This window comes from Glycine soja, chromosome 12, assembly GCF_004193775.1.
Source record: "Glycine soja cultivar W05 chromosome 12, ASM419377v2, whole genome shotgun sequence".
In the NCBI taxonomy this organism is placed as follows: domain Eukaryota; kingdom Viridiplantae; phylum Streptophyta; class Magnoliopsida; order Fabales; family Fabaceae; genus Glycine; species Glycine soja.
The window spans coordinates 22,764,179-22,781,240 of NC_041013.1; the positions used below are offsets into that span (position 1 = coordinate 22,764,179).

The following is a 17,062-nucleotide window of genomic DNA, read 5'->3' on the forward strand; positions in this document are numbered from 1 at the left end:
TTGAAGCCATTTGGAAGAGGAGAAATAACAGGGCTTTCAATGGCTTTTGGAGTGAGGACTATGATATTTTCACCTATGAAACTAGAACCACTTCTAATGCCATTATGATGCATAGAGAGGAAAAAGGGAACCATTCCAGATTATTCCCTAATCATATGAAGCTTTTTAGTTGGTAGCCTCCACAACGAGTTTGTTGAGCTTAATTGTGATAGGACCTTTTCTTCAGCTATTTATCGTTGCCTCTCTGGGAGGTGTTATCAGAAATTATTGGGGTCATTTTATTGTGGGCTTTGCGCCTAATTTGGGTCAATGCACCATTGTGAAGGTTAAGTTTTGGGCCATCCTGCATACTTCTCAACTGGCTATAAGTAGTGGTTTCTTGAAGTTGAAAATCAAAATTGATTCTCAATTGGTTGTCTAATTCATTAAAAGCGGGGTTTCTCCTCATCACCCTTGTGTTGCTCTAATGCATAGCATCAATCTGGCGTTGAACCGATTCACTTTGTTTAGAATTCGTCATATTTATAGAGAAGTTAATGCCTCTGCCGATGCTTTAGCTAAATAGGGTCTTTCCTTAGATCAAGAGATGAGGGTCAGGATTCTTAACTTTGCTCCAACCTTCCTGAATTTAGCCTTACTAGCCAATTCTTCGACAATGCATTTGTGTACATAGCTATTTGTTCTTTCTGTTTTTAGCCAGCCTGTAATATATAAAAAAAAAAAAAACTTTCATTTGATGGTCTGGGTGTATCTGTTTGTGTTTGTGCTTAATCAATCATTAGGGACTTGTAAAATCCAAAGTATTTGCTTTTCAAATGAGATATTTTCAATATCTTTAAGATGAGGCTGGGAGCTTCGACTAACTTTTATTTTTTTGTCTGAACCACATGTATCCTTCACCGGAGGCAATCCTATTCGTGTCGGATAGGACCATTATGGGCTGCAAACCTCGAATAATGTCCATAACTTCTCAGCAACTAAACAGAACAAATAGTGAAGTGGTTGCAGAAAGCTGCCAATTCGCCATCGTCTTCTTCCACTCTCTTCCAATTGCGCCTATGCTTTTGAAATCTTCATCCAAAAAGCTTTTAGGCGGAATCTAAGTATTTATTGTATTTTTACACACCTCATAATTAATAAGCGCTTGTAGCTCAGTGGATAGAGCGTCTGTTTCCTAAGCAGAAGGTCGTAGGTTCGACCCCTACCTGGCGCGTCCTCTTTTTATTATTTTGTTGTATATTATTATTTATTATTTTCTGTGTATTTTATGTTCATCACCTTTTGTTCTGTATATTTTTTGTTCTGCCAAATTTTTGTTTGTCTATCTATTCAAACTTCAACCGATGTACAACAACAACAACAACGCCTTATCCCACTAGATGAGGTCGGCTACATGGATCAACTTCCGCCATAATGTTCTATCAAGTACCATACTTCTATCCAAATCATTAAGTTCGAGATCCTTTTTGATAACCTCTCTTATAGTCTTTTTGGGTCTTCCTCTGCCTCGAATTGTTTGCCTTCTCTCCATCTGGTCTACTCTCCTCACTACAGTTTTTTCATTAAGCAATTGTGCAGATCATTAAGCAATTGGTTCCTAAATTTATCTGTGCTCTAAACAAAATGTAGAAAAACTTGTGCAGATCATTCATTATAAGAAGCACAAAATCTGCTGTCACCGTGTACATTTCTTCAAACGGCTGGAATATCTATCCATCTCCTTTTAGAAAACTTAATGTACAATTATGTACCACAATATGCAGATAAGCTAACTAATTAACTAACTACTCTGCTCGTGTTAAAAGAAACGCTAATATTTACAGGTAACTCAAGTACAAGATTTCATCCATCTCCATTCTCCTCTGTATGACTTTTTCCCATTAGTTTTTAGGTGAATTCTCCACTGAGTGCAGCACCAGCAGCTCTACGAATTGCTTTGGCAACCCTCCAAATCTCATATTGAATTGATGATAGCCGACGACCTAGTGATAGAATCAGAAATCCCTGGGAAGAAATTAACCTCCCATGGTTGCTTGAAGGCCCAAACACCTATAACAGAAAATGTCAGGTTTTATGTTTCATTTACAACATGCAACGATGATAATATGCGAGTAACACACTCACGAGAGATGCTTGAAGTCCATCTGCATCCAAGAAGCCTTTTTCCGCAATTAGTCTATCATTCAATGCTCGCTTTTTCATATCTACCAAACAACCTTCAGTTTCTTGCAATCTCAGTTTTTATGGTTCAAAAGAAAGACAAGCATAAATGCATGGCAATTGGAAACAAGTTGGAGTGTTTACAACATAAGAAACAATATATGAAAACCATTGCGGTTATTTTGGCTTTACCTTTAATTCATCATCGGCTTCTTTGGCAGCAGAAGCAGATTCTTCAATTGAAAGGGTTAATGGATGTAGAGAAATTTTCTGGTCTATCAAGTTGCTCAACGTGTTTTTGTACAACTGCCCAAAGCAGGGAAAGATTACATAATCAATATATGGATGCTGTGCAACTAATACTGTAATACATGGTGCCAATTACACAACCAACATCAATATTACAAAAACTTTCTTCAATTCATTTCTCACTGTTTGTTTTATTCAGTTTCTCACTGTTTGTTTCAGCCCTATGTTAATCTTTTCTTATTAGATAAAGACCAACGTCTTTTAGATTAAGAAAAAAAACAATTTAATGGAATTCATGAAAATTCAATTTTAAATATTTTTAATGTTTAACAAGAAAAAAATGTTGGATAATAATCAATCAAAACACACTCACGGTCCATCCATTATTCAGGCAACTTCCATGCATTATGCATCATGCATCATGCATGTCAGGATGTCACTAATTAGTATCATTGTATCAACTCATTTAATTTAGTAGTTAACTCTCAAATAAAAGTCCCTAGTTTATTTAACAGTGGAACTACCTATCCCAAAAGACAGTAGCTAACAAGAAGTTAGTTTAAATCAGAGGTGAATATAAATGCACACCTGTAACTGTAACTAATTTGCATATGGAACGTAATTGAAAGGAAGAACAGGATCATCAGCCAAGTGAAGGGCTACAAGCCCCCAAACTCCAACAGTTACAACAAAGAACAGAAAAGTAACATCTTATGACTGTCACATGGATTTACAGTTCATTAAAAATAGAAACTTTTAAACCATAAAAGAAAAATCTAACCAGTAACATGGCGGTGGAAGAATGGATCTCAATACTATGCCATCCAGTTATAGGAGTCGAACGCAGTGTGATAGATGGGGAAATCTGGAAATCGGAAAGAGATTATTACACCACTATTATTAGAAATTCAAGCCTATGGATATATGACACATTATAGACATGGCATATTAGAAGCATATTGAGGTAGCAGGGCCATGGAAGCCACTAGGTGAGTGAGGCAACCACCTTAGGCCCCACTTTAGTTCTTAATTTCTTTAAAAAATGATAATTTTTTAATTTAAATTATAAACTTTATTATAGTATGTGAAATTATTTCTTAGTAAGTCTATGCAAGTTAAAAATATGTATATACAAAGATATTTTTGTAAATCATTTAAGTTTATTGCTCATTTACAAAGATAGAGAAAACTATTTACATTTAATATACAGTGATTGAATAAATTACCATAAAGTTTGGTGTAAGAATAGATTACCATAAAGTGAAATGTTGAAATTGTTTTATTGTAAATGCATTTCAATAAGTTAGAAATAAAATGAAACTCGACGAATAATATCAAAGTAAGACTCAACTCACTCAAGTATAAAATTTGCCTCAGGCCTAGAAAGTTTTAGACACGGCCCTGTGAGCTAGAAATAATTTAATTTTGTATCACAAAACAATATGCTTAAAGAATCTGGGACTGGACAGTGAATCATGAGATACATAACTCTTCCATAATACATATCAAAATGAATGGAACCCCTGCGTGCTGCACAAATGGAGCAAAATCAGAATCAACTCCACTGAGCCTTTGAATCTGCGCAATCAAACAAAAGTGGCTACCAAATAGAACAACAAAATTGAAACCCACTTTGGAAAAAGCATGGCAAAAACACATTATCATAATACGGCTATAAAATTTAAGTTGCTCCATTTAAAAGTCAGATATCATATCCTACAAATAAAATAAATCTGTTATAGGGAAACAAAAGAATGCCAATCACCTATAAATTCAGTTTCAGCTTTACACACTAGGGTTGCCAAAACTCAAGCACCTTGAGAAACCCCAATTATAAGCTATTCATTATCAAACTAATTTTAGCTATATGCCAGCTCAAAACCCAAGACAAGTTTGATCAGTAACGGACAAATAATGAATAACTGTAGGATCTGGTGCATTAAAGCAACAAAGATAATCAAGAGATCATGGTTCTCTGGAACATCATAACAATTGTATCAGACGAAACATATATGAGATGTGAGCAAACAAACACTTGGCAAGTAGTGACAAAAGCATTACATTATTGCCTCCGCCAGCAGCCACCCAATTCTCATGATACACCCTCAGAGTCAGGATCCTTGACCTGAAATTAAAGCAAAAGCTGATTGATATTCAGAATTACTGAATTACTATGAGTAAGCATAATATATATTTGTTAAGAATTACCCACATGTATGTTTGCACATGTATTTATAAATGATAATAAATTCAACTAAATACATTTTTTGTGACCTCAAGAATAAGACTGTCTAGCTGAGGAGTTGAACCAACAAAGCAACCAAGACCTTGCATAGCACAGTCCACATTAAGGTATGCTACAGCTTTGGAACGAAGATTATTAAGGTTTTGTTGAACCCACTCAGTGGATCCTATCTACATAAACAGATAAACTTGATTTCGAGAGAATATTGCAGGAAATGACACCATTATTGAAATAAAGCAAACTCATTTGATTTGATAGTGAGCATATCTGAATGTTGAAGAAGGCAACTGACAACACATTGAAGAAAACAGGTAACAAAATTGCAATCCGTATCAAGAAGAAATTCAAGAGAAAGACAGCGACATTTAATTTAGGCAAATTAAACAAATAATAGTAGAGTTTCACCCCAAATGTCCAAAATTATTTGTAGCTAGCTTATCAACAACCACTGACACCACATCATCATGAAAGTGGTTACAGCAGACATTAACATGAATTTAAAATTTTAAAAACCAAAAAAACTGGTCATTTTCCATATTATTCACAGAACCACAATGCATATCAGTTGTGAAGAAGGAACTACTACCTACCATCCCAAATTCCTCAGCATCCCAACTGCAGAGAATTATAGTTCTGCTTGGCTTCCACCCCGAGCCCAATAGAGCAGAAAATCAACGAGCAACATCAAGTAGTGCAGCTGTTCCAATGCTAGGATCAACAGCACCATTCGTCCATGCATCTCTATGGTTCCCAAGAAGAACATATCAATCAGGTTCTTTCGACCCCTTTATGACAGCTAAAACATTTTGAATTGTGGCCATCTTTTCACCCTAAAAAATAGAAACCAAAAGCCAACAGAAACATACACACAAAACAATATCAAGCTTCAGCTTAAGTGTTCCCATTCCTCCTTTTCAACTCCCCACCTCATTTCTATCAAATCATGTGCCATCTTACTGAGGTGTTATCTTATCCACTAACGGAATGGAGCTGAGTCGAGTGGCTGGCAGAATTATGGCATTTTTAGGTGTGATCTATTAATCCTTTGCCATTAGTCCTTGATATGATGAACATGTACGATACTGAAACAGTTTCAGAAAAAGACTCGATGGCATTGTGCGAGGCAAAGCTAGGTACATAAGATTCAGTAAAGATTACTGCAAGTGACATGCTTTTCAATGTGTCCCAGCTGAGTGGCTGACCTTCACAGCCGAACACACAGGACAAAACAAAAACAACATGGTGGCTATAAACGTTAAAGAATTTTCTATTGCTGTTAACTTGTCAGTTTCGAGTCAAGTTGAGTGATTTTGCTCATCTGCATCAGCTTAAACAGTTTCTTAGCCCATGTTGAGTATGTTAGCCAACAACACCAAATCATGCAGCTCAATTCACAAGTTTATCTGCTTGATCATGTTCACTTTAAATTGTAAGTCAATTAAGGTTCTGTGGAACTGAAAAAAAAAAAAAAAAGAGCATGACTCATTCAAGCACACTGAATCATACAATTAAACAAAATCCATTAAAACTTAAAAAAAAGGCTAAAATGAATAAAGGATAACGAGTTACAAGGACTAAAAGACCCTATTAAACCATATACCAAAATCAAACTTGAGCGAAGGGAATATAGAGGAAAATGGGATTATCATTCATTTTCTATCCCATTACCATGTGTGACTTAAAGTTTATGGAATATTCAGTTTTGGTCAAGGAATGATACATCCAATCCATGAATTCAGCTGAAAAAGCACATTTGACCATTGGCAAATAACAAACAAAAGTGTCAGCTCAACTACAGCCATTCAAAAAAACATTAATAAAGACAAAGCTAACTGAGCTAGTCTAACATCCTGGAATCTGAAATGTTGGATGAAAAGGTAATTAGAGGCTTTCATCTTGTGGCGGCTCTAGCACTCATTGATGAATGGTAATTGGTGCTTCTGTGCTTCCTGTAAGATGTATATACATCATCATACTGACTCACCTCATTGGGATTAGCTGTGGCCCCAAGCCCCAATCTTCCCGAGCCACTGGATCCTGGTTTCCGTTCTACACTTCCATCAGCATAGGTTCCCGTCTCTGGATCAACCTGCAAGGTTGGGGGTGGAGGTATACAAGCACCTCCCTTTCGTATTGGAGGCTCCCTCTCATATTCTCTATCATATTCATCATCTTCATCTCTTGAATCGGAATTCATAGGGCCCTCAGAAGGATTTACCTCTCCAATTTCTTTAAAAAATTTTGACACTCTTTGAAGAATTTCTGATGGCGGTACAGTCGATGGTGGTATTATAGTTGGAATATCCAAAGGGCTCAAAGGAGAATATGGGACTCCGCTACCAATCTGCATCTTTCTAACCATTCCAGGAATGAGGCCAGGTGGGAATAATGGATATGGTGGCAACTGTTCAGGGGTGTCAGATGAAGGAAGGGGCAATAAATGAGCACCAGGAGCTTGGTTAGCTGGTTGAACAGAAGATGGTATAGCCATGGACCCAGGAAAGGCACCAGGAGAAGCAGAACTTGGAAGAAACTGCTGAGCTACTAGGGGAATTGATAGTGACTGTGCTGAAGCTGCAAGTTTATCAGGACGATCTTGATCCAAGGAACTTAAACCAGCGCCTAACCTATCAGTTTGCCACTGCTGGGCAACATAGTTAGGTGTCTGCAGTATTCCTGCAACAGGGAAGGGAGAAGAAATTATAAATAATTTACTAAATCACATAATATAGACCTGAATTGCAAACTTCAGTTTTTTTTTTTTTTTTGTAAACTTCAGAGTAATAATTTCAAGAAAACAAAACTAAGTTGTTTCAAGTTCAGTGGTGACCGGTGTGGATGACTATGAAATCAGAAATTAATGCCTAGTCATTTATTACAAAACTTCATGAAAAAAACATGCAAGAAAACACCAAATTAGCTTACAGTGTTCTAATGGATAAATTTACAACAGATGACACCACAAAATTACTTGAGTCAACCCCTTCCCTCTCCTTAAAGAAAGAAAAAAGAACTTGAGTATTCCTTAAAGCAAGATGGACATTATCCAGCTATCATGAGAGAAGAAATTGACTGACAGACTTTATCAAGCCATAAAACATTCTGGCTAAAAAAGAGAAGCTTACCTGAACCTGACTCTGCTGAAGCAGAAGATAAATCCTTTGAAACCCCGGGAAAAGGAGTTGATTGTGGCCCACCAATCATCTCACCCTTCAGTAAAGATATAGTCTCTTGATCGTATACCTTTTTAGAAGACCAGAATTCCACCATTTGCTGCATTCTTTTCCTGTATTCCTCATTGCTTTGTGGATTATGATAAATTCTTGCAAGCATGGAGCCTAAAACAGGTTTAAAGGCAAGAGCTTCATTGTCAAGGTCACTATTGCTTGTCCTTCGATTTAAGCTGTGATGTAGTGATACAAAAGTCAAAGATAATGAAAAGCAGAATCATCCACTCTAGCATCAATGTCAAGAAAATTATCAAACCAGGACCAAAATAACCAAGAGGGCAAAGATCTTGCAAAAAAGTACAACAAAAGGAAAAATATGCTCTATTTTTATATAATTATAGTACAACCATAGGGCCAGAAACAGTTAACAGTTAATAAAACTCCCAAATAAAATCCAGCCTGCACCTTCCGTGAAAAGTGCTTTGATAATTGATAGGATGACTATGTATTGCTTTGCTATTTTCATGAGATTTCAGCATAATTTCCAAGAGATTTGGGAAGAAAATAGAAGGTTTTAGGGGGAAAATGAAATACATGAGAAGGGGTAGTGTTTGGTAACTGTGGTAAGTCCTATAAAACATGATTTTTATTGCATTCCTAGAGCCGTGAAAATAATCCCCCAATCAGGCAAAAACTGCAAATGGAGAAAAACCTACACTAATAACCAAGCTTATTTGGACATGACAACAGGGAGGGAAAATACAGTGTATGCGTGATCCATACTTTGCAAATTAATCAAAGAATGTTTCTGAAATTTGGGAGGGGGGGGGGGTTGGGGGGGGTTGAAGAAAAACCAAGCTCAACGCTGAAATAATATCGTATGATACCTGTCAAAAAGTATGTCATTGGCGAGGTATATTATGTGTAACTGTCTCTCAACTTCATCCAATGCAAAGACTCTATCTCTAAGAGCCTCTGCTAGGGCTGGTGCAAATGGAGATCTCTGCATGAACCAAAGTTTTGCACCTTTGATGGATTCTTTTGTACCATTCAGATTGTTAAGGACATTACTGAGCTCCATTGCAACATCAGATGGAAGTGGCCCAGAGATCCCTTTGAAAGACTTGGATGACGGATCATACTCAGGCCGACCAGGAAGTCCAAAAGACTGAGGATGTTGATGGTGGTGTTGTTGATCATAGAACTGTTGGAAAGGAGGTGGACCTAGCATCGAAGGTGAAGAACCAATTCCTGCAGGGTTCATCGGAGAAACATTTACAGGAGACAGATTCATCATTGGATTTGGAGGAAGCATCATGGGCATGGAAGATGATGGAAAAGACGGGTTGAATGGACCACCCGGGGGACGAGTTGATAACCAAAGCTTATAACGGTAGTAACCATGACCTTCCCCACCAAAGAGGAAGCTATAGGAAGGATTATCCCGTTGTTTTTCACATATCATAGCTTCAAAGTCAGGGCCATTTTTCACTGCATACTCAACAAGCTTGTCAATTCTCTTGTGCAGCTCGGGATCAGAAGGGGGAGCAACCGGGGGCGGAGCAGGAGCAGAATCATAAAACGGAGATGGAACAAGAGGAGGAGGATAATGCGAAGGGTATGCAGGTGGTCCTTGGTGCTGCTGCTGCTGCTGCTGAAGTAGAAGATGAGGCGGGGGAGGGGCATGAGGGTGTAATTGTGGAAGTGGCTGTTGCTGCTGCTGCAGGGCAGGATGATAAGGGAATTGTTGCATAGGGGGGTGTGCAGGACCAGGACCTGGGGGGATAAAAGGAGAACCGTGCATTGACGAAGGAAACTGCTGATGCTGGGGATGAAATCCAAACTGCTGCTGTTGTTGCATATTAGCAGCTTGTCGTTGTTGCTGAGCATATGCCATAGCAGATGCAGTTGCATAATCATGACCCTGGCGCTCCATAACCTCAACAGCACTTCAGAAGTAGTATTATCTTAATTAATGTACCTACAACCAAAGAAAATTTTAAAATCCCTTCAATTTTGTTATATATATATAGTTGGTTGCCATTGATCCATAACCTGACATATTCGTAATAACTGAACCCAAAAATACTGCAACAGTAGACAAATTTCTAAACAAACATTTCTAGAAAACAGAATTGGCTCGATGGAATTCCTCTTAAAAAGTTCAGTTGAAGTTTGTTCATAGCATTGAGGCAAGGTAATGCAATAAAAATTAATAAGAAAATAAAAAATTATTATAATCATAAAAATGCGACCCAAATCAAGAACAAAAGATCAACACATACACCACAAATTCCGCCATGAAATCATAAATATCCAAACTCGAATTAAAAGAAAACAAGTATTGACGAAATTTCAAATGACGAAACCAAACAGAAAACAGTGAAGCGGGAACAATAATTAATCAGATATAGAGAAGAAGGATCAGCGGTGGATAGAAAACAAAAGGGTGAAATCGCACCTGATGTAAGAGACGAACGAAGAAAGCACACGCTGCTGGGGTTTTGGGATGCTTGCTTACACTTCAACGAGACCAGCGTGAAAAATTTAGCCCCACCCGAGATTTACATATGGCTTATAATTCGAAATTACGTTTTTACCCCTTATGCATTTTTTGTGATTATAGATATAAGGATATTTGGATATTTTATTCAAACTTATTTGTTAAATAAATGTTTATTTTAATTGAATAATTATTTTTTTTATTCTGTTTTTAAAGTATTTTTAATTAAAATAAATATGTTTAGTTTAAGAATCAAATCCTATTAATTTATCTGCTTATTAAAAATGTATTTTTTTTTGTTAAAAGTGTTTATTTAAAAATTATTTTTTAATTAAATTGATCTTTAAAAATTTAAATTTTTATAAAGATGAGTCAAGAAGAAGTTCACCACCATAGGAAGTCAAAGATAAGAGCTTGAAGGTAAGAGAGAAGATGAGTGAAGGGAGAAGGAGAAAAGGAGCATGAAATTTTGTGCCTCAAAAGATATTTGAACTTTAAAGGGTAATTCTCAAATGATCAAAGTTGAAAAAATGCACACACATGGTCTCTGTTTATAGTCTAAGTGTCACAAAATTCGAGGGAAATTTAAATTTCTATTCAAATTTTACTTGAATTTGAAATTGAATTTATGGAGCCAAAATTTTACTAATTGTGATTAATGAATTTTAGATGGTTCAGCCCACTAATCCAAGATAAGTTCAAGATTCTCCACTAAGTATGCTTAGGTGTCATGAGGCATGTAAAGCATGAAGGACATGCACAAAGTGACTATATGATGTGACAATGGGGTGTAACAAGCAAATGTTCACCTCTCCCTTTAAAATTTAATTGGATTGGGCTTCTCCCAATTCAATTAAATTTATTTCCTATTGATCACCATTTAAAAAATTAAGGAAAGTAATGCAATAAAACGTACCTTTTTTTATATTCTCATGTTGATTACTCATACCAAAAAGTATGACAAACCTAAGGTGTCCCATATGAGCACCTAGGTTTGTATTGAAACAAAAAATAATAACAAACCTACCTAATGAATCTCTATGTACACAAATCATGAAGATGTTGAGTGCATGAGTGATTTTACAAAAGAGGGTTACACAAATTCATCATACCACCTATTTTAGGGATTTGGTGCCTAGTAATATCTATTTTGGGCACCAACAAAAAACAAGGATTTAAGCTCTTACGAACCAAACTCTCATCCAACAACTCCTTTAATTGAGGAATAACCTCAAGCCCAAGAGGTGTGGCAATGCTAACAAGTGTCTTTTGACAAAGGAGAAAATGTAGAGGTTGTCTAAGAGGGGAAATTTCTTTAATGTTTGTCTTTATTGCAAAATGATTTTCCTTCTTAGCTAACCTCTTGGAGGAGACACTTACCTCCTTACACTCCTCCTTAACCATTAATGGTTGTCCTTCTTCTTGGGGGTCGATTTCTTCACTAGATTCTTCCCCTTTTGCTTCATCACTTTCACTAAAGGAAGGTGAAGTAGTAGCCTCATCTTGGCTACTATAAATGTCTTGGCCCCTCATAATCATGGTTTTCTTGGTGGGGCATTAAGAAGTAATGTGTCATCTTCCAAGACATTTAAAGCATTTTATAAAGCTAGTCTTCTCTTGCATACTAGCCTTGAGGGGTTGCTTTTCTATTATCTTCCCCTTATCATCTTTGGGCTTAGAAGGTGGTGCCCCTAAGATTCCTAAACCTTGGTCTTTCTATAGATAAGAGTGAGAGCCATAAGATTTTGAAGTAGACTTTCTTTTAAGTTGTTGCTCTACCCTTATTTCCCAATCTAAGTAAGCCTCTACATTGTCCTTCCCATGGATGTATGGGAGGTTAATGTTAGCCTCTTGAGGCTTTCTTTCCTTTTCTCTCCTTTGGGAGTGAGGTCTAAGATGTGACCTATGCCTTCCTTCATGATAGTCACGAAGTTCTTCACTTAGGCTCTTACAAGAATCATGACTACTATAGGTGGCATGTTTTTCTTTCCTTAACTCTTTTAGTATTTTCCTTCTTTCTTCTTCTCTTATTTGTTCCCTCTTATCTTGATTTATTTCTACCCTCTCTTTTCCTTTTTCTTTTCTTTCTAGTTTTTCTTTCCATAACTTGAGGGAACTCAACACATCTAAGATTCTAGATAGATGGTCCTTATGACTAGTACCCTCACCATTAACACTAGATGAATGATGACTCATGTTGGTTCCTAAGTTGTGGTTCTTTCTTGTTGGGGGTTTGTAAAAGGTAAAAGCTAGGGTTCAAAAGAACTCAAGATAAGCATGATAAGCCAAAAGAAAGTATCATGCAATAACAAGATAAACTAGGCGTGACTAGTAAAGAAAATAAGCTATGAAAGTAAGCAAGAAATTAAAGTGAAAGAAATGTAAACTAGGCGGTTCCTAAGAGTGTTTGGATGACCTCATTTACGGTTCCCAACAAACCACTCACTATCCTAAGAAAAAATTGCCTAAAATTATTACACACAAATGGAAGTAGGGTGACCTATTAGAGGCTCCCAACTTACTTCTAATGAAAGGCCTTTTTGTTACAAAATTAGAAAGCAATGAAGGAAAGTAATTTGTCAATTACAAAATTACAAAAAGATCCTCAATTTTGGTGGTTGTTCTCTCTTTGGTGATTCACTCAATTTGGAGTGCTTCTTAGCCCAATAGCTCTTAAGGTGGTTGGCCCGTTGCTTCTTGACTCAAATTCTTAAAGGGATGACACCAATCCTCCTTTGCAATTTCCTATATGGCAACTCACAAACAAGGAAACAAAGAGACAATCAATAACCAAAGACCAAAAAAATGAAATGAAAGCTAAACCAATAGAGTTTTATCAAGACAAATTTTCAAGGATTATTCAACAATTAAAGCAATGACCAGCACATAAAAGCAAGGTAGGACTCAAAGAGAAACCTAGAATGGCTCTAGAGTAGAGTAAAAAAACTAAAAAAAAGACTCAACAAACTGTTAGTCGTCATTTACGACTAACTTTTGTATTGAATAGTTATATGAAATTAGCATCTTTCCCTCAATTTATGGTTCTTTTTGTAGGATTCGTACATATTTTTGTGTTTAGTTTGATTTTGCTCAGCTGATACTCTTATTTTTATGAATTAATGTGAATCAATTTTAGTTTCAGGCCAAATGAAGAGAAGGTCTAGCAGCTGGTGTCTCGCTAAACGAGGCATATGCGCTTAGCGAGTGACATCCGCTAAGCAAGGCACTCAGCCCGCTTAGCGCGTTGGGAAACCCTAGAAGAGGATCTGTGTCAGATGCCCACGCTCAGTGCACCGCCAGCTCGCTCAGTGAGTCATTTGTTCCTTATCGCGCTTAGCGCGCCCAACTCGCTAAGCCAAAATTCACTTACTTGCGCTTAGCGAGCAAATCGCGCTAAGCGAGCCTTCAGAATCTGAAACGTGGAAGCCTTTAAAACACTGAAGTTGGTGTAAAAATTAAAAAGAGGACACCAGAGGAAATGAAGAGACACACCCAGAGAGATGAAAAACAGAAAAAAGCTCCAGCCTTCAAGAGAGTTTAGGTTTTAGGAGTGATTTTAGGGTTCTAGGGGTGGAGGAGACATCCTCATCCATTTGTAACCTTAGTTTTTCTTCAAAAATCTATCCTTTGTGCTGAAAGTTATTAACTTGCAATGGAAGGCTAAACCTCTTGTTGGGGATTTCTGCTGAACATTTGATGTAATATTCTCTCACTATCTATTTAAAGTTGTTTTTATGTGTTTGTTGCTTCTATCTACACTTATTTCTTGCATGCTTGTGGCTTGATCACTCATTTGTATGTAAAGTTAGGATTTTAGTACTGGGAAGTGCTTTAAAACCTTAGAATTTGATAAAGCAGACTAGAGAACTGTATGTCTAGGAACGGAGTGTAGTGATTTAGTTTATATTATGTTGTAATCTTAATGCAACTCGTTTAAACTAAGTTTGTTGAGGGATCAAGGACGAAGTTTAAATAGAGTTAGGCCCATTCACTCAAGGGATATTGGTTTGGGTAGTTTCTTCAGCATAAGAACACTAGAACAACGTTAAATAGAGAAAATACTTAGTAACATCAAAGTAGGTTCAGTAGAATGACCCAACGCTTTTACTTGACTGTTTTTATCTCTCACTTTTAGACATTTTAAATTGGTAGTTAATTAGAACTGTAGACAAAAACCCTTCTTAATATTTACTGGCTTTAAACAAATGTTTGCTCATTTGAACGCATATTTTCTGAATGAAACAAGTTCCTTGTGATTCGATACTCGGTTCTTACCATTTTATATTACTTGTGTGACTCAGTACACTTGCTAATTAGCATCGCGGATTAATCCGACCGAACAGAAACCTCTAGTTTTGGCACTTGTTTTCACACTAATTTTCAATTTAAATTTCAGAACTAAGATTGGTATAAAATAGGCACCAATTATAGAATAAATTTCGAGCCAAAACAACAAGCACACTTCCCTTTCACTCTTTTTTTTCTGGACACTGATTTTTCTGCCAACTTGTGTGATTTTTCATATGTTTTCCTTTTATCCAAATCACTTGGTTCTTTTTTTATAATTTTTTTCCAGATGTCTAGAAAATTTTGTAAACATTTCAGCTCAAAATTTGCAATGACCAATTCCCAGTAATTTTTACAAGTATGTATGTTCAAGTTACCAGCACCAGCAATTTCAACCTAGAAATCAAGAGTAGTGTTTATGTTGTTTAAGGCTTGGATAATTACAATTTGTGTTTGCTTATGCTCAAATGCCTTGAATAAAACAATTCAAAAGAGCTTAAGACTTATTTTGATTCACAAATTCAGCCACAACTCAGCACCACATCTCAATTTCTTCATAGGCATCATATAGGAAACTTAGAAAACAAAACAAAGTCCAACAACAAGACTACTTCTAGGAATTGATTTAGAACATGTTATGAACTAAATAACATGCATGAATTAGACTCAAAATTCAAAAGATAGGCTAAGAATGACAAGAATACATGAACAAATGTATCTAGAATTCAATCAACCAAATCAAAATTCAACACAAACTTAGAACATAATGTGACAATTATTATGACTAAACATGACTCTAAGACAACATGGATTAAGTGATTTACACTTAGATTTTTGTGTTTTTTTTTCTAATAAATATTTTGGAAGAAAATTTAGATCTAAAGGTTCAACACAAAAAGATTATGACTGAAAAATGATAGAACCTAAAATCAACACAAAAACAGGATTCAGGAGTAGATCTATAAAATTTGAACCATAGAAATGTAGGAACAAGTGTAGATCTAAGATTTAATCGGTTTATTTTTTTGAATCTACTCTAAACAACACCAAGCCACAAGAAAATGGAGGATATACATGGAGAATAAGATGAAGAACAAGTAATTAAAGTGAATTGACAGAACAAAAAGATAGAGGAAGCAAAAGAACATCACCTGGATGAAGATGATCTTGATACCTCATGATGTAGCTCCATTGGAGCTTGTAGGCCTTGGATCTTCTTCATCAATGGAGTCCTTTTCTTCTTGAATTTTAATGGCAGTGGAATGGAGACGAAGAAGAGTTGAGAGGAGACGCCACTTCAAGGAGAATATTAGTCAAAAAGAAGCTCACCACCATAGGAAGCCATGGATAAGAGCTTGAAGGTAGGAGAAGATGAGTGGAGGGAGAAGGAGAAAAGGAGCACGAAAATTTTGTGCCTCAAAAGAGGTTTGAACTTTGAAGTGTAATTCTCAAATGATCAAAGTTGAAAAAATAAACACGCATGGCTTCTATTTATAGCCTAAGTGTCACACAAAATTGGAGGGAAATTTGAATTTCTATACAAATTTCACTTGAATTTGAAATTGAATTTGTGGAGCCAAAATTTCACTAATTATTATTAGTGAATTTTAGCTATGGTTCAACCCACTAATCCAATATCAAGTCCAAGATTTGTTAGACAAGTGGCCTCAGATATCTTAAGAAGGGTGGGGGGGTTGAATTAAGATATTCCAAACTACTTCCCCAACTAAAAACCTATTTCACTTTTTATTTAAGTTATAAATTTCCTTAACAATGAACTTCTTAAATATTGATTCAAATAAAACAATTTGAATATGAATATAAAGCAATAATAAATAAAGGAGTTTAAGGGAAGAGAAAGTGCAAACTCAGATTTATACTGGTTCGGCCACACCCTTGTGCCTACGTCCAGTCCCCAAGCAACCCGCTTGAGAGTTCCACTATCTTGTAAATTCCTTTTACAAGTTCTAAACACAGAAGGACAATCCTTCCTTTGTGTTTAGAATTCTTTTACAACAAGAGACCCTCGGTCTCTTAATCCCTTAGAGAATTAGAAGGAGAAGAAGAATGAATCTCTCTTGAAAGAGATAGATTTTACAGATTGAGCACTCAAATAATTCCTTAATGAATTGCAATTGAATTGGCCAAGGAATTCTTAAGAGGATAAAATGATTTTTCTCTTTTAGAGAATAAACACTTGTTGTTCTGAAAAACTCTGAGCAAATTCATGTTATAAATCACATATATATAGACCATTAGTGGTCATGAAAAAGCCTTTTGAGAAGTTGTGACTCTTAGAATTATTTTTCTGAAAGTCTTGTCTGGTAATCGATTACAGGATTTGTGTAATCGATTACAGCTTTTAAAATTTGAATTTAAAACGTTTATTAACTGCTGGTAATCGATTACCAAAATTGTGTAATCGATTACACAGTCTAAAATTTGAAT

General features: G+C 36.1%; 1 protein-coding gene and 1 non-coding gene across 15 annotated transcripts; one reads left to right on the forward strand and one right to left on the reverse strand.

Annotated features, from left to right (window-relative positions):
• Nucleotides 1-1,140: 1,140 nt before the first annotated feature.
• TRNAR-CCU lies at nt 1,141-1,213 on the forward strand. The gene has a single exon. It is a non-coding gene; the product is annotated as a tRNA-Arg (tRNA).
• A 413-nt stretch (nt 1,214-1,626) lies between these two features.
• Nucleotides 1,627-10,366, reverse strand: LOC114379112 (calcium homeostasis endoplasmic reticulum protein-like). 14 transcript variants are annotated; one of them, XM_028337690.1, is made up of 9 exons: nt 10,286-10,366; nt 8,712-9,805; nt 7,780-8,057; nt 5,245-7,330; nt 4,471-4,534; nt 3,899-3,939; nt 3,191-3,274; nt 2,125-2,466; nt 1,627-2,049 (listed from the first exon to the last, which is right to left on the reverse strand). In XM_028337690.1, the coding sequence occupies exons 2-4, from the start codon at nt 9,758-9,760 to the stop codon at nt 6,546-6,548; spliced, it is 2,112 nt and encodes a 703-aa protein (XP_028193491.1). In that variant the 5' UTR covers nt 9,761-9,805; nt 10,286-10,366; the 3' UTR covers nt 1,627-2,049; nt 2,125-2,466; nt 3,191-3,274; nt 3,899-3,939; nt 4,471-4,534; nt 5,245-6,545. The 14 variants fall into 14 exon arrangements, with proteins under 14 accessions (XP_028193491.1, XP_028193482.1, XP_028193490.1 ...); XM_028337681.1 differs by having other exon boundaries at nt 3,765-3,939; XM_028337689.1 differs by having other exon boundaries at nt 3,899-3,987.
• Between the last annotated feature and the right edge of the window lie 6,696 nt (nt 10,367-17,062).